Genomic DNA, 23437 nt, shown 5'->3' on the forward strand with positions numbered 1-23437 from the left:
TTTTGAAAATTAAAGTAATTAATTTTAATATTAAGGTAAAACGGGATAAGATTTACTAAAGGTAGATTGTGCCAGACTAACCTGACAGGCTTTTTGACAAGAGTCTCGTCTACATGGACATCAAGAAAGTGTTTGATAAATTGTCATGTGGAAGTGATTAGCAGAAGTTTATAGGATGGGGATTTGCAGTAGAACAGGAAGGTGGGTAGAATCTGAACACAGAGGTGAAATCACGTAGTTTGACAGATTATTGGAGGGATGAAGAGGGTCATTGAAAACATGAGATACTATTCCACATGAATTTTAAATGCCATATATACATCTGTCAGTCTTTATCCAACTTTTGCAGAGCTTGCCACATTTAAAGAAAAAAAAATTGTGAAGTGGTAGTAGTTTAGTTTAAAAACAAACTACAAAATACAGAACCACAACTCAGGTCAGAAAAACACTGTGCCTTCTGTGCAATAGGAAGAACATCACCAGTTCAAGTTACAGCAGGCTATCTGGCGTATCCACAGAGATCCTGGATTCCAGGAGAAGTTAACCGCGTAGGATTAAAATCTGGAAAGAGTGCTCCTGAGGCCTGCGTTAGCGTAGCTGGAGGTGGCTGCCAGCCCATCAACAAATGCAGTTGTTAGCAGCAACACCAGCAGCCTGTGGTGTAGCAGCATCAAAATAGAATGCCACAGTGCTGAAACAGCAACGCCGCATTGTAGCAAAGGGACGTGACATTGGATTAATCTTTGAAAACAAACCAATGACATCTTTACCCCGCAGAGGAGCACATGCGAACTTTGGAAACCAACAACAGCAAAAAAAAGTGGTGATAGTTTCCCAGATTTCTAGAAACCAGCCTCAGCTAGAAAGTGGAAATGGTAAGTACGCAAAAAAAAAAAAAAAAAAAAAAAAAAGACAAGGGCAGCCGTAATGTTGTTTCATCTGTCTAATCTGTGTGTCTCTGGTCTACTAACTCCACCAAAAATACTCACCAAACCCTGGGCTTCTACATCCTCTGCTGCCTTTCCTCCTGCCGGTAACAGCGTGCCCTGTGCTTCACTCTTCACTTAAGAGGGTGTGGCACCCCCCGGTGGGTGTGGCTGTCACTAATCTTATGCAACGCGAAGCGTGAGGTTTTAAAAACAAACGACACCCTTTGATTCAGTCAGAAGACGGCAGAAGCTGAAGTAATTCCTACGTCTCTCCTACCCACGGATTCCCTTCTGGAGTTCTCTGCCATAGCGAGGGACAGAATCAGAGGTATCAAGTCATGAGAAACCAAAAAATATATAAAAGACTTAGGTAAAAGACAGCTTTCAACACCTAAGAATATGAGAAAAAAAAGGGGGAAAAGTTATCTCAAAGAACTCCATGTGCCCTGATGTAAATTGTCCGAATCCGCTACACTGTGTGTTGACGAGCCCGTTGCTGTTACTTTTTTCCTCCAGGTCTCTCTGGGTTTCTTGAGGTCGTGTGTGCGCGCAAGGCTCCCGGTGTTTGTGCACCGAAAGCGAGCAGGGTGATTCACACCTCCCACTTTCCACTTTCCTAACAGAGCGGTAGAGACGCCAGCTCATTAGGTAATTTGTGTATTCAAAGAGCGTCAGGGAGGGACACCTCAGGACACAAATGAATAGGAAGGACGGTGTCAACCTGCCTAATGGAAATCACTAGCATTTAAGCAAAAGATCAGCACCAAAGGGGTCACTACCGCAGCAGGAAGTCATCAAAGAAATACTTTGTGACAATCTCCTGGTGTCCTGCTCGCAGTTTTTTAAAACGACAAAATTCTGTGTCCGGGCTTGGTCCTTGAGCGCTATAATAAAGTCCTAATCAAGTGCAAGCAGCAATGATTGCTTAAACCTCTTGTTACTGAGCTTTCTCTGTAGGAAAATACCCAGCTTACCAAAGGTAAATGTCCTTTTTCTCCACGGTTTTTGACTTTTCAAACCTCTTGAAGGAGGAGATCTGTCTGAGAACAGGCGAGTCTAGAACTTGCAAAGGCATCTAAATCACTTGCATTTGAATGGTCTGAGAAAAGCTCAAAGCAGGAGACACGCTGTTAGGAAATCCTTTGGAAAAAAGAACTTACACATCCACTTAGGCTTTGAGGGTGGATGTTACTCTATCCTTCACACAAAGGGTTTCTGGTATGCTCAGTCTGGCTTGGTATGATCAGGTTACAACAGGGACAATGCTTTAAAGCTGAGATACTTATGTTGAGGCACACTACTCTGTGGTACTTGGAAGACATTCTCAACAAAGTACAAAATAAAAAAAAAAATACGTCAGCAGATAAACTAGAAGCTTGTTCACAGGCCAAGAGTCCAAGTAGTGCAAGAACTAACAACATTGCAGACACAGAAGAGCAGGGAGAAAAAATTAAGATTTTATTCTCTTACCTCAGGAACACCAGGGTGCAGGGCATTCACGCTGACAGCAGAATCAATAGTGAGCGCACTCCAAAGAAGTAGTTTCTTCTTTTCTTGAGTCACAAAGATTTTGCTCTTTTGTGGTTTTTTTATGAAGGACAGTTAGGTGAGATCATCAGAAGATTTTGTACATGTAAGGCAGGTTTTTTTACCTTTTTTTCCTAATGTTGGTCAGCATCATAATACTATGACATATACTGGCCTATAGAGGGAGAAAAAAATGCCATAGGCCTAAGATGCAGGAAAAGTGACATCCCGCCTTGCACTTGTTAGGATACCAGGGGAAGTTCTGTGGAACAAAACCTTTGGTCACTGAACTCCCTTCTCCTGCCCCTGCCTCCACATGCATGTCTTAAGCACTGCAGGAAATTCCTGCTGCCTGAACCTGATGACTCACCTTGCTCACAATATTCTGCCTGCTCAGCACCCTCTGGAAGCTGCACCCGTCCCTTCTTTCTGCCCCACCCTTCCCCATCCAAATTCAAGGTCTGGAGGAAGAGGCTGCAATCTCCTATTGCTTCAAGTAAGCATCCAGCACTCGGTTCTCACCCTTCCCTTCAGACCGGACTGAAACTGCCTCCTTCTGCAATTCTGACCCCACCCTCTCCCGCAGCACCCAGTTAATTCTCCCTTTAAACTCGACTTCTATGCTGTTTGCTTTTTAAAGCTGCCTTTAATCTTTCCCTGTACTGTTCACTTAGAAACCATGACTATAGGAAACTTCAAGCCTCACTTAGGTTGGGTCAACCAAAGGAAGGCTTGTGGGAATGCACATTGGGCTGGTGTCCCTCTTCTCACCCTGCTGGGCAGTGAGCCCTCGCTGGGGCCATACGCTGGTTCTGCAAAACACTTCCCAGCAATATGAATTCTAGATATTGGTCAGGTCCTTCTTCCCCCTCTTCCCTGACCATGCTTTTTTATGGCTCTCATGGTGACACACTGCCTCTTCTGTTGTGCCAGCACAGCTGTCTCCAAAATTCACGCCATGAGCTAGACCAAGGAACTGCTTTTAGTGTTAACTAGGAGGAAAAAAAAAATAAATGGCATTCTGTGGCTGTTAGGTCGTGAAACTTCAGAAAACTCCAGACAGCTCAGTTAAATGTAACTGTGCCCACTCTGGGGACAGGAAAAAAAAGGACCGGGAAAATTAAGAAATTATTAAGGTGACACAAAGGACCAGGAGTGAGTTCAGGAGCGGAAAACCCCATTCTATCATTCTGGAGCATATCCAATAGCACTTCCTAACATTCACTATATTTGCCGTTGTATTACTGTAACAACCTGCAAGCCCAGTGGAGATGAGGGCATCTTTGTGTTAAGCCATCTATAAACACAAACAGTAAGAGAAAGCCCATGTTCCATAGATGCTCTGATATAATTGAAAGGAACCGGGTATTTTACAAGTGCATAAAGCCTCTTCTTTAAAATGCATGCTAACTGATGTTAAATTTGCTGTCAAATGATAAGGAAAACACAAAAAGCAAAAAAAGAAAGCACGATTTCTTCTAAGTGAAAGATATAAAGCTTTGAGTTCAAGGCATTAGAGGGCCTTATAATACGGTTAATTTATGTGCTTCACAGCTTGTTGCAAAAAAATGAAACGTAAGCACAGAATTTCAAATAGATATTATTTGTCTATGATAAGCTATTAGTTATTATAGATACCACTGAGAACCAACTCAGAATTTGCTTCAAAAGCAAAAGCTACTTGCAGTACTTCTGCATTGGTGTACCTATCTGAATATTCATCCTGCATCCCATGTCTCTAAACTTTTGTGAGCTTCAGGGACTTGCATAAGTATATGCTAAAAATGAGTTGTGCTTTTCTTTGAAACTATTCATAAAGTTTTCCAAATGCCACATTGGAAAATTTAAATAGCTGATGCAATACGTCATATGAACAGGGAAAACGGTAATATATGCAGTACTGCACAAGCAAATAGAGCATCTTTTCTCTGTCATGAATACTGTCAATACTTTTATATTATAATTCAATAAAATATATAAATTATCAGATAGATTTTCTTTTCCTCCCAAAGTATTCTATATCTCCTTGTGTATATTTTTTACTTGGCAGTTTGCGCTTTTGCAATAAAAGGCAGCCAAAATTCTCCAGTCTCAGAAGAATCAACGTTCTTCAAGGGTGCAATTTAGATTAGTTTTAACCAGAGATGATTAACATATTTGCTTCCAGATTAAAGAGTCTTTACATGCTATTAATTTGGGGAATGTGTGTTTTCTACATTCTTATGCAAAACAGAGCTGGATTCCAGCTTTAAATGAAGGTGTGCGCCCGACCACAAATACAGGGTTGCCACCAGTATGGCCATTTCTTCTCTGCCAGTCAGTTGCTACAGAGCATTACAGTACAACTAGGGGAGGTCATCCCAACGGAGGGGGCAATTCTGCACAAGCACACTAGGCAGTAAATTCCAGCAGTTCTTTTTCTAAAAACGGAGATGTGAAGTCAAGAGCAGAATCTTTCTTTGCACACATGGAGCTTCTTTTCAAAACCATAAAAGTAATCAAGATCTTGCATGTTGCAAAACCGGTGCGTAACCATTACAACCAAACAGAAATGCACAATGAATTGAATGCTAATTAAATACAAATCACAGCTTGGAAGGAGTACAAGTTTACAGCAGCTTTTCCACGTTCTTCTAGGATTCCTTTAAAACTCCCTTTCTTTGATTTGTGGTCATAACTAGAATATAGGTTTTTCATAAAACAGTCTTAATTGGTTTAAAATTAATATTTCATAAAATTTAAATGAAAATTCCCTTGCAGAAATCTAGTTATAATGTTTGTGCCTTTTTTTCCCCTTCTTTTTTTTTCTTGAAAGAATCTCTTGACTTTCCAAGATCAAGCTCTTGTGAACACATGTCCTTCTAACCACAGTTCTCAGCTTCCCAGTACATGCTGTGGTGGGCCCAGCAAGGGGCCCTGAAGATAATTAAGGGAGGGCAGCGTGTCAGATGAGGAGTGGCTGAGAGCTGGGACTGTTCAGCCCAGAGAAGTGAAGGCTCGGGGAGATCTTATCGACGTGTATAAATAACTGAGTGGTATCTGGTGAAGGGCAAGAGGCAGTGGCCACAAACTGAAACACAGAACATTCTATTTAAACGCAAGAAAAAACTTTTTCACAATGAGGGCTGTCAAGCAGTGGAAGAGTTTGCCCAGAGAGATTGTGACGTTGCCGTTCCTGAAGATATTCACACCTGGACATGGTCCTGAGCAGCCTGTTCTAGCTGATGCTGCTTTGAGCAGGAGGTCGGACCCGATGATCTTCAGAGGTATCTTCCAACATCATCTATTCTGTGATTCTGTAAAGTTGAGATATTATTCCCATGTTATACAAAGACAGGGGCATCATCCAATCTCCAAAAACAGTAAATATTTTTCTGAGTTCTCAGATATAACCTCATACCCTGGCTTTGCCCCAGCTTCACATGGGGACGAAAACCATGTTCACACCAGTCATGCCTTCTACCATGATTTCTAAAGATGAGAAGGGAGGCCTAGTCAGGAGCCACAGAAGCTGAGCTGAGCTGCATGGCTGGGACCAAGTGAGTTAGTCCCTGCAGACAGGTTTAGATGCAGCCTGAAAGACTAATGACCACATTCAGAATTCCCATGTGTATGACAAATTTAGGGTCCTGCTAAATCCCGTGAGATTAAAAGTGACAAGCAACTAAGATTACATATTTTCCATGACTGTGAGATCTTGGTGTGCTAGAGAGTTAAGGGACACATGATATCCTTAAGAGAGGCATTTATCACACAGTCTGGTCAGCCTTGGACGAGATACTGTCACGGAAAAGGTGTCAAAGTCCAGATTTCCCAAAACCTTAACAGCTGGACGATTCCTCTTTTCCCCCCACTGCTCTGCTTATGTTACAAGAAAAATTCAGATCATGGAATGTTTATCAAATAGCTAGAGTTATGCAGCATTCGTGTATTTAAAAAGAAATTATTATTTAGTAGGCTTGAGCATGAGCAAACACCTGAGTTTCAGAAAAGTTCAGATTTGTATGCAAAAACTAGCCTTTCCATTATTATGGTATTCACTGAACAGCAGAAGTCATACTCAAAGTAATCAAAACTAATTTAACAATTACAAAACCAGCAGGATGACTTTATCATTGTTTGCCGCTAACAACAAATATTTATTACAGATAGCGTATTTGTCTTCTGAGCTATTAAAATGACGTTTCCAATTCATAACTCTTCAAACCTTTCCTACAAGATCAAGGATCCGTCATGTTCATGGAAAATACGCCAAGTTCATAGAAGCACAGTGTCCCTCCCGATTCTCAATCAACCAAATCTGAGAGAGAGAGGGAGATTGATGAGAACAACCTACTTTTCTGTGCACGGCATTCACTGAATGTGAAAAGGGGTTTCAGCAGGACCGAGAAAGTAGCTGTTGTCATGACAGCACTGGGAAGCCCCGGGACTGAAAAGGTCTTCATCAGCTCACTGCGGCAATTCTGTGCCAAAGGAACTGTGCTGCCTGTCTGCATACTGACAACAGCGCCGGGGGAATGCCTGCTTGTCAAATCTCCCTGGTTTTACTCTGCAAAATTCCCCGTTCTTGCCCTCTGAAGCTGGAATATAGTCGCAATCTGGCAAAAATGGAAACTGTCCTGCCCGCCTCCTGCCCCTTCAATACCCCCCACACATTCTGTTCATCTATCTGGTTTATCAGGGGCAGCGCCTAGGCTTCCTGTTCTCCCTTTTGCCCCACCCTGGCAACAAAAGTGTCACGTAGAAGGCAGCAGTAATCTGTAGAAAACCTGTACAAATACCAGCATGTTCTGCAACCCAACCCCATCAATGTAAAAGCTGCCACTCCTGTTATCTCGGTGTTACGGGCCAGCATGTCTGTGTGCTGTGTTGTTTGCATGGCAGCTTTGGGGCAAGAGCATGAGAGGATTTCTGGATCAGCCGCTTGGGGTCATACTCTTCAAGTCTGGTCAACTCTGGCCATTCCATTGCAAGGAAATGCATTGTCTTTCATGCTGCAGTTAGGCAACCTGCTGTCCATGCTAACTGCCCCACTGTAATCACCACAAGCACCAGTTTTGGGGGTCCTATGAGACTATTCCATTCACGGGGAAGCTTTTATTTTACCTAAATGACTGAAAATGGTTGCTGCATGGATGAGTACCTCATAATGTAATCAAGGAAGGAGAAAGTAAGGTCGTTTTGACTATGCACATGTCGATTTAGTTCCAATACTGTTTATTTGAAGCACTGGGAAATATAAACATGAACATTTGTAAACTTGCATTATGCGCCTGCCGATTACCACTAATGGAACGGAAACTGAGATCGAGCGCGTTACACTCAATCTCGCCACAGCCACCTTTATTGCAAATTCAATGATCAGAGATGATCACTGAACTCAGATGAACTCTACAAGCCTTGTCTGAAACTTTGGCCTCTCCGGTATTGATTGCAAAATTCCCATTGACCTCAGCGGGGCCAGAATGTCAAACTCAGCCCGGGAGCTAGGGAACCAAGGAGTTTTGAGGAACTCATGGCAAAACCTGATATTGTTGGCCTATGGAAGGATGGCTGCTAGGAGGTGGGGACTCAGCACGTATCACACAGGAGAGTCTGAGTGGCACCGTGACCCTTCCGTAACTCAGAATTTAAATAGTTCAGAGGGTCGCTCTCTCAGGAAGCCTAGGCTATATTGCAGAATTTGGAGACCTAAATCCTAAATTAGCTTAATGCCCCAATGACATGCCCTACAGATACGCTGCACGTCTTCTAATAGGCAAAGCAGTGATTCTCTTCTCCTGAAGTCTATTCCCAGCTCTGTTGCTCACAGATTCTCCAAAGCAACTGGCTGTATAAGGGCAGGCAAACCATTTTATCATTTTTTTTATGCAGCAATTTAACCATGTGGACGTGCGTAATTGAGTCTCTTTCCCAGGATTGCTCTGAGGTGTAGTTGTCTGTCATTGAACCCTTCTGGTAAAGCTGCTGTTATACACACACATGCAGTGTTCTCAATAGAGATGGGCCTAGTTTTTAATCACATAACACTTTTGATTCTATTCAGTCTTTTAAAACTACTTTTCTTTTTTCAGTAAAGATGAACATTTATTACGTGCTTAATAATTTTTGCCTAGTGACACAGTTAAACCGTATTCCAGAAACAAATACTGTCCAGTACTTTTCCTAGGCAGCTCAAAACAACCTACTATACTACTTAAAATGTAGTAGGAAAATATGGCACTATAAATTCTTAGCAAGCTGTTGCTACAGAGGCCTACTATCAGGACAAATGGCAGCAGTTTGGCTTTATATGACCTTTAACTAGGTAATTTATCAGAACCATCATCTTTACGGTTGAATTTCTAGCTGGGTTTGGCAATGCTAAGTATTTGTTTCATCTTGGTGAAAAGTGGATTCAGCTACTTAAAGCCTGGAAAATACAGGAAACATTTTTATTATAACACTTTGGAACAAGGTGAAAAAGATCTAATTTTAAATGTGGTGCATCTTACAACAATTCATGCCTACGTGTCTTCATATAAAACTGGTGACTCTAAGTTGAGAAAACCGTGTGATTTAAGTTGTGCTAGTGGCATGAAAGGTACAACAGAGAGGCACGTATTATAGAAGTGTAACTCAGGCACTGACACGTGTTAAGGTATCAGCTCTGTAGAGAGCGATGACCTACTTCTGCCTTGTGTCTTCCAGGAAGATCCTTTGGCACCACTTCAGGCCATGGTCTCTGTGCTCCCTGCTACCTTGAGGACCTGATCTTACGCAGATGTTCATCAGCCACGTTCACTTCCCAGTTTCACAACCACAAGCTCCGTGTAAAGAGGTAGCAATGCAGCCTGTTTAAAATGGACTTTACAGGAAAAAAAAAATTTCCTCCACCACCCTTGATTATTTTCATGTAAATTAAGTGCTGGACCAATGGCTGCTTGTTTTTCAGTTTTGTTATTCTAGCTTGCATTTTGGAGGTCTTTTTCATACTAATACAGTCAGATTTTTGGACTGTCTTTTATTGCACTAGGTGATCTCAGTCCACCACCTACCTGTACTGTAGTAACTTCTTTTGGCATATTGCATGAGTATTCATTTCCATTACATGCAACATATTATCATCAGCTTATGCTCTATAGTAAAATACACACGCAAACCTCAGCAACTCATATCATGCTTTAAAAAGTATGACAAAATAAATGCTGGTTTAAAAGCTATACAAATAGTAAAACATGAAATATTTGAGAGGTACTCCCCTCCTCCCTTATCTAATTATAGTATTAATAAGCCACACGCTGAATTTCGGCTGAGATGTAGTAACCACAAGAGATCAGGCTCTTGCACAAATTCTCTCTTGTATCATAGCGTTTGCAGTATGAGCATGTTTAACTTTTAATCATACAAGCTGTCAACCTGAAGCCAAATGGGCTGTTCCCATCTGGGCTCAGGTCTGCTGTATGAACATGAACCCTGTTGCCCTGGTTGTATGCAACTCCAGATTAGGCCAAGAACATACTGTCTCTGTTCTGCAGTAATTTGTCCTGTAGTTCCCGTTTAATACAATTGCCCACTTTGTATCTTTAATTGTTGCTGTGCATGATTAAGCATGACACTTAAAAGTCACTTTGTCTTTATGGATGGTGAAGCAACCCCATTTTATGGGCAAAGAAGGCTCTGAGATGTGTCTCCAACCTTGCAAAGAAACCTGTTTATGCAAAGTCACATCAAGAACTTCTTTCATTTAGGTTAAAGGATCAAGTCTTTAATATTTGAAAATACACAATAAACACACAACACTGGATCATTGAGTATGAAGGTTAATAAAAATACAGCCTGGCATTAACATTAAAAAGGCTCTAATTTTTTCTTCACAGGTAATTAGTTCACACAATGAAGTAATCTCCTTTCTTATCCTGGAAACACATGCATAAAGCAGCTCAGATAACATCATTTACATACGGGCTGCTGCATCCGCATGTTAATGTCTGGCAGTGAAAAGTTCAGACAAGTTTGTAATCCCCGATTTCCTGCGCGTGCTCAGCACCCAGATTCCCAGAAAGTCAAAAGAGAACGGGATACTAAATATTACTAAGATGACAGGTCAGCTGCAGTCTGTGCTGCATCTGGACAGCTTGCAAGTTACACAGTTTTTGGACAGTTCTGGACATTTTAACATCAGCGTTGTTTTTTTTTTAAAACACATATTGGTATTTGTATATCAGATTCTTTTGTCAGTCACTTATGCTTATGGCAATCATTCTAAGCCTATTGTGCTGCCGCCACTTGCTTTGTCCGTGTTACTATATTGCTTGGTATTGGAACCAATCTGCATTCCCATTTAAAGCGCTATCATGTCACCCATCAGCAATCATTTGCTTTCATCCCTTAAAACTACTATACAATGGCAACCACGCCATGGGGACAAAAGCACAGGCAGAGAGGAAAAAGGAGGAAAGCTGAAGTGGGAAAGCGGTGGCGGCGGCAGCAGCAGCAGCTGCAGCAAGGCTAACTTTGTTCTTCTGGGGTCCTTCCGGGGAAGTACTTGAACTTGGACTGATAACGCACGTGCCCTTCATCTTCTGCTTCCCCTGTTAACACAACTTATCTTCCCCATGCAGATACAGGAAGATAGATTAGACTGGCTGCTTTTGCATCAAGGCCAATAGGTAATAACACTGTTTTTACAGCGCAAACCAGTCTGTCCGTGCCTACTTGCACAACAGCTGCAGGAAAAAGGGAGGGTCGCGGGAGGGAAAGCCTCCTATTGCAGTAGTATCGATTGCTAGCAGCGCTTTTCGAAACACAAATCCAGCCTGCTGGGCATCCTTAAAATCAACAGCTCCTCAACAGTTGGAGGAGGCCGTCTGACCAACTGAACAGCAATCCGGTTTGCTGCATTCAGACAAAGATGCAGTTACAGCATCCAAGGGTTTGGAAACTGCCTAGAAAGTCTGGAGTGCTTAGGCTTTAACTGGGATTCACTCCTGTAGACAGTCATCCTCCTAATAGTTTAGAGCCTTCAGCTGTAAAGAGATCCTAGACTTCACAGACTGCCTATGATTAATTGCCTGAAAACGTTGTGAAAGTTTGGGATTCTGTTCAAAGGTGAAATAACTGGAGTGCTCTAGCCTGGAACCAGACAGACAGGGAAAGCTGTATGGTAATTCGTGCAGAGCACTCCTCTGAAACAGGCATGACTCAAAGCAAAGTTTTCGACTCCTACCTTTGACAAACATGACCTAACTGTGCTCCTTGGGGTCCACAAGATTTTAATGAGGCAAAAATGATCAAAACGTCACAACCTCTGTTCCTCCTTGTCCTAAATTCTGGATAACAGAAATGAAGAGGAGCTTAGCTAGGTTGTATTTAGCTGATCACACAGAATGGTATAGCTTTAAGACAATGAAATAAAAGTTTTAAAATAAAATGCAGTGAGTTCAGAGTAGTTATCCCCCCATATTCCAAACAATCAGATGATATAAGCAAGTATGGTTTTCCCAATGTTGCAATTCCTTTGAGTATTAACCAATTCCTCTTCACTAACACAATCTCCTAAATGGTTGAGAGGCTCGTTCTTTAATTAGTAACTGCTACCTCGTAAATAGCGATCAGGATCTCACACATTATCTAGGCACTTTGTCTTTATTTATTATTTGTAGGCAAAATATGCTAGAAACAGTAGATACAAAGTATTATAGGTATGTTGACATAGGGTTAGAAAACAGCCAGAAATGTTATTCGAAGGTGCTTGAGATCAAACAATCCCAGGTTTCCAGGCAGTCTCCCAGCTCACGAAATGACACCTTCAGCTAATCCTCACTCGTACACAAGTTGGCTTCTCTGCAGTACCAGCCCTTGCATGCGTAAACTCCCTCAGACAGTCTCCAGGCAGCCAGAAATCAAACACAAAATCAAACACACAGCAGCAGTCACAAATAAGAGAAAACATTAATCAGAAAGTTGTTTTTTTTTTTTTTTTTTCTTTCTATCTGTCTAGATATGAGCATTTCAGTGTATAAAAAGCATAAAGGCAATTGCCATTATCGTCTGTTTCCAAGACTGGTGGATGAGCATGAAAATATTAAAAAAAAAAATAAAATCATTAATCTTTAAAGCTAAAACATATGAAACAGCCTCCACGTTCTTGCTGCCTTGGGATTTTACCAAGAAGGAAGTTGCACAATACAGAGCGGTCGAATACACCTGTAATCAGTGTCAAGACTCAGCAGAAATTCATATTGTGAAGAGGTGACTTTTATGAGTTGACAGTTGCTGAATTCTACAGCTGCTTTTCAATCGCTTTGAAACATACTCTTGTCAATTAATGACAATTTTCTCAAATAAATTATTATATATTCGTTTGTACCTATTAATTATTCGATTCCTGACAATATGACTGGTACTTTGAAAAAAATTAATTTTTTTTTCTTCTAAATAGACTCTATTGCTGAAAATAAGGGAGATTCATATGCAAGTTACTTTGAAATGCTGGGTGCCTCACGCAGTATACTTTGAGCTCGATCTTTCAAGATGCTAAGCACCTGCGGTTTTTAGGGATTTCAAGCAAGAAACTGGTGGCCTGGATTCAGCCGCTTATGTAGGCACAGACAGCTGCTGTGCGGATAAAGCACTTTTTTCTCCATACAAGGAATGCAGAATATTTTACACATTGGGGCTGGAGCGGATTTAAAGATGCAGAAGAGAATCCTGGATGGTGCCAGCCACTTCACTGTGAAACTCAGGAAAACTACCAGATGACAACAGATGAGGATCAGGTATTTTTCTGAAAGTTTTCCCTGACCAATTCTCTAGGCCATAAGAAAATCTTGCTTCTTCTACGTATAAAGTTAAACCTGCGGGGGTCTGCTGCCTTTTTTTTTTTTCTTTTTTAAAAAAAAAACCAAACAGTACTCATTTCACCTTCAAAAGAGGAAGAGGGTGTTTCCATTTTTAGTCTGAAATTCTTTGAAGTATTCCTGTTCCATAGAACAGGGATCTGGATAGAATTTGACAAAAAATTAATTCCTTATTTTAGGTTTGGTTTCAGCAATAAAGAAGTTAATGAGATCACATCTGTTTTTGTCCCGATGTACTCTACAGCAGTCCGCTGGAAACAGCACCATTTGCTTACAGCTTTTTCTTTTATTCCTAACAGAACCTAACCCAGCCTAAATAAGTGTTCTTAAACACATCCACACTAAAACTGCCACATGAGCCAATTAGCAACCACTGTGGTGATGTTACTTACCCATAGCTACAATTAAGAGTTGCTTGCAGTTTCACAACAACAGCCAGATAATGTTTAGACAGACCTTAAAAAACATTTTCTTTGGCATACGACCGAATGAAGAAACATCACCAAAAAATGCACAAAAACTTCATTCCACAAGTCACATTTGAATACTGACACATCTGGAACAGCTGGATAACAAGTTGTGCGTGTCAAGTTCAGAAAGCAGCTGCTTTTAGCCTTCATTTTGGGCCAGACATTTGCTTTCAGCCACCAGTATATTCCATTTTATTTTGTAGCAGCTTCTTCAGTGTTCCCATATGGACAAGCTAAACATTTCCAAGGATATAACAGCAAGTATATATAATGTTCTTTACAAGAAATGAAGGCCAGATGTTGCTTTGTTATCTTCATGTGCATCCTTAAAAAAGTTAAACTAAGTTGTTTCGGATACATTATTAATGCCAGGTATAGGCAATTTGTTCATTGTCCATTTAAATGTCAACTTTCCAAAGGATGGAAAATAACATTTTAACTGCGGATTCAAACTGAAATAAGATTAAACTACTCCTCAATAACTTAAGAAAATAAGTATAGCAAAACCCAGGATCACAGGGACAAAAAAGTATTGTGCAGAAAAGACATGATGACCCACTTCTGAGATCCGAATGAGTACTATTTCTGGTTTATTTTATTAGAAAAGAAAAAAAAAAAACCAACACACCCCACCTAATTGTTCCAATATAATGAAAAGTTTGGGGTAAGAGTTTCCCAGCACCACCACTGATTAAAGATCTTCTACTCTGCTGCTTTACTCAACCAGGATGTAACTTACGCCACCGGTCCAAGAACTAGAGAATTTAGTAGATCTATTACTAACAGCGTAATCCATTACTGTTTTTCATGTATGCGCTCCTGGTTACTACATCTAACGGATCCAACAGGGTGGGTAATAATTCTTTCCCAGACTGTCCAATTAAAGTGATTTAGGTAGAAATGAACTGTTTAAAATTTTTCCGATTTCCTGAAAACAGAACCTTATTGGATTAATTTTACGACAGATATGTTTATGAGGAAATATTAACTGAAGACTACTTTTCCCCCCTCAGTAATAATATAAACAGGCTTTGGGTTTCGACTGCCTGGTGAGGTCTTTCTCTTTGAGCCAGTCCACGACATACAAAAACTGCCAAGACACCAACTATAACTTTTTGAGTAATGTCACTTTATTAAGGGACTTAAAAGAATCACATTCTCTAGTAGCCTTGGAACAATGCAAATGGTGAACAAAAGACAAAAATAGATGTAATTGGTTCTGAAAAGCATGAACATCTGTAGAGAATGTGTTGCATTATTCCTAAGGACTCTTGCTTTTGAAAAAAAGCACATGTTCCATATATACAAGTGTCAGTGCAATAGCCAATAAAGCAATCAGTCAGAAATATAAAAATATCCTTGATACAAACTTAAAATAGATGTTTGAAGGCTGACAATATCAGGATTCTGATATTTCTCTATCTCAGGAGTACGATCACTGGGATGTGTTACTCTGATGAGGTAAGAGACAGTAGATGCTCTGTGATAACACAAAGCCATACATTTTTTCCATAAGACACAAAAAAAATAGAGCACCCAATGAAACTGCAAGTCTTTGCTGCAAGTGCCCACAGGAAGTGAAATTATAGTCTATGAGCATTACTACATTCCTGCATCATTTACGTTTGCTGTCGCTGCCAACAGTTATACCAGCAAAAACTTGCTAATTCTCCCACCCTCCCCCAGCTTCAGTATAAACTGCACATACTTGACAGATATACCAAACTGGCAACGGCTTTAAACACAGACAAGCTCTATAAACGCCCAAAAAACCACTTAGTCATTCTTTCCTTGATTGGTTGCGATTCTTTTCTTGGCAGTGAGGACAGAAAGAGATTGCAAAGCCGGACAGCTGAACAGCTCTCTCCAGAAGGGTTAGGGAGAGACAGGGTGTGTCCTATTTGCTTTGCCCCAGGTGCTCCAGTGGTGCCACTGAACTTAAACCTCAGCTGCTTGAGCAATAAAAAAAAAAAAATTAAATAAAAAAAAAAATCACATTCCTCTTCCTTTCTCTATGTTTTGGATGGACGGATGCACTAATTTGGGGCTACTGTTCCAAAAAAAGAAGAAAGGCTATTTGGTCAAACTTTCAGCTGTATGCTGTCTGCCTGCATCATGATTCATGTTCTTCCCTTCAGCCATTTCTTTCACTATGACCCCCCAAGCTCTGCTGCTAAATACTGCTTCCCATTTCTTCGCTTTTCAAAGAAAATGGCAAAATGACAGGTAGGCAGCCAGCATACTCCGTGTCTTTGTGGCGGAGCCCCAGAAGAGCTGGCAGCAGAGCTGGGAGTGGCAGAAGAGTGCAACTACCTCCTACTTAGGGGGGCAACGATAAAGAGTTAATTTCAAACTGCGTGTCAATCTCAGGCGCTCCTCTATGGAAAAGCACAATGAATTATATAGTCTCTAACACGGCGCTATTAACTTGAACAGGATACGATTTGTATGATAAAAAAGCACAACAGGAGCTGGCAGTCTTCTTCTGAAACTTGCCTTACTACTGATGGCACACACATGCACCGAAGCACACAGCAGTTGCTTGAACCTTTAAAAGTTTTCTTAGCTTTACATCCTACATTCAAAAGCTATCCCTTAAGTCTCTTCATTTTTCATCGTTCTTCTCTAAACCTCTTTTGTCTCAGGCAAATTGAGACAGCTGCGTGAGATGAAAAAATGAAGCTACTAACATCTGTAGTACGATGACACTTGACAAATTATTTCAGGTTTTCTTTCAGTTTCTGGAAGATGCTTTGCAGATGTCAAAGCCTCAAGGAATCATCATACTTCTCTCCTTAACCCCACTGAAAGCGGCGTTCAACATTTGCAAATATTGAATTACTACTCACCACACCCCAGTAAGACAGGCTATTCCCTCTCAAGTGAACAGGCAGGGAATGGAGGCACAGAATGACTAAGTGATTATTCCAACATCCTGGTACAAGCCTGGGAGAGTCAGGAGCTGAACCTGTATTTCTTGCGTCTCAGTCTCAGGTTGTCTTTTTGTCCTGTGTTGCAGCCTTATCCTTTCCCGTAGAGGAAGACTGGAATCTCTTAAGAGTCTGTCACTGCTACGCTGGTTGACAGGTGATGTCGCCAATGAGATAAGAACTGTTGCATCCCCCACATCAAAGGTGGAACACAGTGTGACAGCTGTTTGCTGGAAGAAATACTAACCATACAAGTCCTTAAGAACATCAACATTTATTTAATACGATATAAAAGAAATGGGCTATGAACATTCGTATTTGAACAATAATAAGTGGCTTCTTATACTTACATCGTATGTGCTCATTGTATAATATATACACAATGAACATAATTACATTTGTACACAAACTAAGTACGGGATTGAAAACCTGCTTATTGCTGTACACACCCTAACCCAACGAAGGAAAAGCCCAGTACCTCAAAATACCTACACTCCATTTTATTTAAGAAAAAGTAACCACTAACATTGATGTATATGTTGACAGAAGTGTGGCAGTAACTGCTGACATTGCAACCTGACCAAGAAATAATTACAGCAGAAACTTGACATATTTTACTAAGCAATAATAAAAATGGCACATTTTAAATATATCTATATGTATATATATATATATAAAAATTTTACAAATAAAATGTTAAACCAATAAGTTGTAGTGTTTAAAAAGTGTAAAACAAGGTTTAGTGGTGATATGTAAAATTAACCGGATTATGCGTCTAAAAGAAGCAGAAAAGTAAACTTATATGATCCATAATTAAAGGAACGTTAAATTCTGGAGAATATCAAAGTTCTGACTGTAGGCTGCACATTAAAAAGAGCCTTTATTTTATGTGCACAGAAATCATAGCAGCAAGCTGGTATCAGGAGAACAATCTGAAGGTTGTTGAGTGTACATGTGGGCCATTTAAAGCTCTCTTGGAATAAACATTTTCCAGGAAGTGATAAAATGATGCTCTGTGGCCAAAAGCATCAGAACTATGAATTTCATAGATTTAAAATATACTGTACAATATCTTCTCATATTTTCGTAGGGCAGGTCCATACATCTCAGGCATGAATTGTTTCAACAGAAGCCATTAGTGCTGAAAGACAGACACAGATTAAGTTACTCTATTTTAGCAACAACAGAATATTGTATAAAATAACTCCTGGGATTAAACACAGCAAGGAATTTCTGACCTCATCCTAGCGGTAGTTATCAATGGTGTAGAACATAATAAAGTATTTTAGAAATCGGTTGTTTCCAAAAACCAATTTTCCTGATGAATAATACCGCTGACAAGATAGTTTGACAGCAAGAAGCAAAAGCAAGGTTTTTTCCGATTCGTACAACTTCATATGAAAGCCTGTTTATCCTGAGAGTTTTATCCTGTCGTACATGGCCATCTCCAAATGTTCTTTGTATAAAACGGGTAATAATAGCAAAACCCCTAATTGCTCTTACAAACGACAGGCACGGTTTGCAGAGGGACGCAGTAGCTGTAAGGCGTTCTGAAGTTCAAGTGCTCCACCCAGAGCTTGCTGCATTTTAGTTACTGCTGAAAGGACTTCTATAAATAGCTTCTAACAGTTCGTTAGTAAAAATGTTGCTGAGCTTTGGATTCAGGTGCTGCATATAATTTCATTATCCCTTCATTACTCAGTGTAAATGTAATGCTTAAAACGTAACAATGTTAGCGGTACCACGTCCAGGTTTGTCTCTGCAAAGCAAGAGCGGCGACAAAGAAAATGGCTTTGCGTTAATGGGTTTTTCCTTAGTCCTACAATATCCTATGCCACCAATTTCCTATGCCAAATTCCCCTGGCATCGTGCCAAGAGTATCATTTTACTAATTGACCGTAAAAGCCAAATATAGGTATTACCTCATTATTCTCTGAAATCTACCATACATTTTCCAGATGCTGCCTGAAAAATTTGGTTGTGTATGAACGGGGCTGGCCCCACAGCTCTGAAGTTCCCTCTGCCGCATTGGATTTCTTGTGTCCGAGAGACAGTGAGTTGTCGCTCCTTAAAAGACTGATCTTTCAACAAAGCGCAAAACACTGGAATGCTGTCAACAGCAGCCCCAGAAAGTAAGGGGCAATAAATCCTGCGGGCAAGCAGCCCATGCTGCATACATCTCCTACCTATACTAGGCCCAGCTCCCGGCACGGATTTGTTTCGGAGCTCCCGGGAAACAACCAACAGAGGCATCGAGTGCAGCAAAGAAAGGTGGAATGTATGTGCACATAGTTGAATACTTTTCCCAACTGAATTCAAATACTAAACAACCAAAAGGGCTGTATTTTACGTTCTGGAATCCTTGCTTCATTATAGCGAGGCATGTGTAAGCAGAGCGTTAGTTTTACAAGTGCCATCCCAGATGCTCCGTTTTGCCATAAGCAATTAAGGCCTGTTTGTAGAATTGTACTTAGCACGGAAATGTTACAGCGACGGTATTACCTATGAGGATACACCACGCTGTGGGATGTCGAGGCCTGGGCATTAACTTACAAAGCAGATGACTACATAAGCGCTTCACTTTCGCTGATCTCATGTTTAGCATAAATATTTAAAAAAAAATAATAAATTGCTGATCTAATCATTGGAGCTGATGACAAGAGCCAAAAGCAACTTAATGCAATTGGTAAAAGATTATACCGTCATAATACCGTAAAAAATTATAACGTTATAGTTTCCTTCCCCTTTCAAGACAAGCGCGCTGTGGCTGTAGACAGAATTCAGCAGCGCAGTTTCAGTTTAGTTTCACTACTGACCTGAAACTGCGTTGATGGGGTGATGTTTGTCCTATTTAAAAAGAAGATGCATGAGAAATGCATGTGTATTTTTACAGTGAAACTGAAAAGAATTAACACAAATTGGTATTTCCAGAAAAACTGAATAGTCCCACTTATCTTTTTTTAAATAGTTCTGTAACAAAACTTTTGAATAAAAGTACAAAAGTCTAAGCTAAATCTCACCATGACAGACCACATCCACCATTAAGCCAGCAACACAGATGCCAGTACTGAATGTGAAGAGTGCATTTCCACTCTCTCAAAAGGAGAAAAAGATGGGAAAAGATGAAAATAATTTCCTTTTTTTTTTTTTTTTTTTTTTAACACTATTAATATTTTCCTGGCCATAGTTCATACAAGAAAGGTGTCTGTGATGAATAAGTCTAATTTTGCTAAGACAAAAGCTTGGCAATACTGACTGGGACAGTAATGGGGGTGGGGGGGAAGCATTTTCATATCTCCTCATGCTAAATGACTGAAAACATCTCAATTTTAAAGTTTTCTTGATTTTAAAATTTTCTTGAGTTACATTAGGTATGGCATTTAACATTACTGTTGAAACAAAAGTTCATTCTTTTAGTAGACAGCTTATTTAAACAGGTACTTCCTGACAACAAAGAAATGTGGATTAATTTAAATGCTGGTAAATTGCTGAAGCATTCACACTGGTATCCTATTAATTTCTTTAAACACTTGCATAAACAAATATGCTTACTTATATTTCCATTTCCATTCATTAAGTAGGTAACAGTGCAGGTAGCAGCATGTAAATCTAGTCTAACTCGTGCTTTCTAACTTGATTCCTAGAAAAAATCACCTACTACGAACAAGGGAAGAGAAGCTGCATGGGGCTCTCTCTATAGCAAGAAAGAAAAAAAAAAGTAAAAAAAAAGAAAAGTTTTGTAATGTTACATTTCTTCCACCCTCATTTTTTCCCTTCCTGTTTGTCATGCCTCAGTCATCTATGTCTTAAGCCATAAACTCTTTGGGCCATTAGACCATTTGCTCCTACACATCACGAAGAGATGTAGCTGTTACCGGGACTGAAGCATCAAGATTCATTTGTGCCTGAACACTGATGCTCGTACCTTCACTGGGTGTCTGTTTTGTAACAGCTTAGGTCTCTCATGTAATTCAAAGGGCTATTATCTTGCCTCTTGTGGAGAATGTGCTTGATAAGCCAATTAGTCCTTTCTCTTTGTATTTGGATAGAGAATACGTTACTTGCAAGCAAATCAGTACATGTATTTGTTTTGTTTTCTGATTAGTTTATATTCGACATTGCAGATAACTTTGTCTTGCCAAGTATTGTCTACAGATGATTCTCAGAAAAATAACTAGAATACACATACTTAGAAAAATATTAGGAAAATGGCAGGAGGGGTGGGAAAAAAAGACGTACTTCTCTGTAACTATACACACATGAAATGTGATCCTTCTGTGAGCTGTGTCTGTGTAGATGGAGCTGGTGACAATGACGATTCTGGTGAAGAAGGCAAACTTTTCACTGCGAGTCATACAGCAAGACAAATAAGAATACAAGTTACAGAAGGCATGATTTCAAGCCATAATAAATATAAGCAGAACCAAATGAAAGTTACATAAGTAGAGACTTAAATCTGATCAGCACAATGAGCACAAGTTCGGGGGAAAGCATAGCTGTTCTCAACAGAGACTGTTACTCAGGCCTATAAACGACTAGTGGAACACCTAAGGAATAAACAACAGACACATGAATGCTGATGTGTTATTTATGTTGCAAAAAGAGACAGAAAAAAAAAAGAAAGTAAAATTTAACTAGTCGGCATACTCCCACACCCACCTTTATATCCCAGCTCAGGTTAACTAAGCATTTTTTATTCTCCTGAGCACTATAAAATGTATTTACAAGTTCTGGTTTCGATTATCAAGTCACAGAACGGATTGCTGACGGTACTACAAAGGTCCAGGTCACCTTTTATATCCATAAATTGAACCATTTGGCTTACTTAACTGTTCCCATCACCAGATATCCTATAATAATGTCTTAAATTCTATCTTCTTCCTTCCTGAAATACTCCCCTCCTTTTTTTCTCCTTGCAAACAATTTTGCTTTACTCCAGCCTTCTCTTCTTGCAAAGTAAAACACCACCGGTTGTTTTACCAGTCAGCTAGTGTTTTCGGTTTCTTCGTCTTTTCTTACTCCTGAAAACTTGACCAAACTGGGGTCTTTTACTTGCTAGTTCAAAATCTACTAGATATATTGGAAACTCTCAAGAATTCCTCAATCTTGGGCATCCCTGAGGCCATCCATTAGCACGGAGGTAAGGGTAAATTATACATATCCAGGACTGAGATGCTGTTCTACAAAATGAATAGGGAACGATTTGCTCCAACCAGCAACTATAGTATGACTCCATTTCTGGCAGTAGTTATTTAATTCCCCAAATTAAATGCAACCATAAAATTTGTATTAAAACATCAGAAAAATGGAATTTCTGTAGTTGTCTGCTGGGAAACTATTCTTCTCTATGTCATAAAATCATACACTCGACATGTAGACTAGTTCAGCACTTTCAATTCACAAGGGTTTCACGGCATCAAAATGCAATACAGTTTTACATATGTATTGTGTAAGTTGTGCTTCAGTCAAGCTCTTTTCCATACCTGCTGTTGCCTGATTTCCTTTTGAAGACTGTGCTGCTAATTCAAATGAAGACATAATCCCTCCTTGTTCTTGAACACTAACTGCTTCACTTTCTTCCGAGCTGGTTTTGGGTTTGTGGTTTGTAACTGTGGTCACACTCTGTGAGCTGCTTAAAAAAGCACAGCGTTCAGAACTCACTCTAACTTCATTTCAGGTGTTAACCACTAAGTATAAGAGTTACAATTTAATTTTCTTCTCTTAATAAAAAAAAAAAAAAGTTGCAACTTGCAAGTTTGTGTGATATAAATTAAGCGCGCATTCTGGCACCCTTCTACCTTGTAAAGTTAGACTTAAAAAAAAAATTCTGGAAACCGAAATCCTTTCCTCTACAGACTCATGCGATTTCCTACTGTGTGAGAAACCTATGGCCTGATGGAAGAACTCACTTAGGAGCTGCAGTCCAACTTACAATAAAGTTATGAATCCATAAACAGGAATATCCAAGAAACAATATTCCTCTAATTCTGCAATACTCCAAAATAGCGAAGTAAAAGTTAAAGCAGGAAATGTAGAATAAGCTGTTTATTCTGCTCCTGAATACGACGTTTCCCTAAATATCAGAGGTAAAGAGCTTGCTACGGAAGCCTGGCTGAAGCTTCCAGAATAAACCGATACAAGGCTTAAACTGACATTACTAAATACATTTTGTATCCCAAAGCAAGGATTATTAACATATCCTGTTTATAACTGGGGCAACACTTGAAATTAAACACTGCTCCTCCCACCAACTCATCGTCTCTTACTGAACCCACCCAGTGGTTAGGTTTCTCACTAGATTTCTCTATATGTTAAACCCCTCAAAAACATATAAATACACCTTATTTACGACAGTATTTCATTAGTTGCTTGGTCCATTCAGCTAATAAATACAACGTGCAAGTTTAAAATAGCCTCTGAACATCTTGTTTTATTTTTACCTTATATCACCATCATGTGTTTCTTCCAATTTATTTTTCTTTTCCTTTTCTGCTTTCTCTTCATTACTCACTTCTTTTGAGTCAGATACAACATGTGCATCTGATAAAAGATCATCAGTTTTTGTCAGCTATAAAAAAATCGAAATAGTGAAACAAAAAGCTGTAACACATACTAAGTGGTAGATAAGAAATACAGTATCAGGAAACAGTTTTATTAACAGACAAATTTTGCCATCATGTATACTTAGTAACTCAGAATTACATAACTTAAGAAATTTTTATCAATACCATTCAGGTTAA

At 39.8% G+C, this 23437-nt stretch overlaps 1 protein-coding gene across 21 annotated transcripts in view; it reads right to left on the reverse strand.

The window, feature by feature from the left end:
- Nucleotides 1–14481: 14481 nt before the first annotated feature.
- Nucleotides 14482–23437, reverse strand: part of PLEKHA5 (pleckstrin homology domain containing A5) — a 182775-nt gene continuing 173819 nt past the window's right edge. For 11 of the 21 annotated variants that reach the window (XM_063358518.1, XM_063358484.1, XM_063358501.1 and 8 more), the window contains 4 exons: nt 23138–23265; nt 22181–22329; nt 20957–21041; nt 14482–17838 (listed from right to left, as the gene is read on the reverse strand). In XM_063358518.1, the coding sequence (XP_063214588.1) occupies nt 17820–17838; nt 20957–21041; nt 22181–22329; nt 23138–23265 (381 nt within the window). In that variant the 3' untranslated portion in view covers nt 14482–17819. Of the gene's footprint in view, nt 17839–20936; nt 21042–22180; nt 22330–23137; nt 23266–23437 lie in introns of all 21 variants that reach the window. The other 10 variants (XM_063358580.1, XM_063358562.1, XM_063358599.1 and 7 more) reach the window with 3 other exon arrangements.

Source organism: Chroicocephalus ridibundus, chromosome 1, assembly GCF_963924245.1.
Source record: "Chroicocephalus ridibundus chromosome 1, bChrRid1.1, whole genome shotgun sequence".
NCBI lineage: Eukaryota > Metazoa > Chordata > Aves > Charadriiformes > Laridae > Chroicocephalus > Chroicocephalus ridibundus.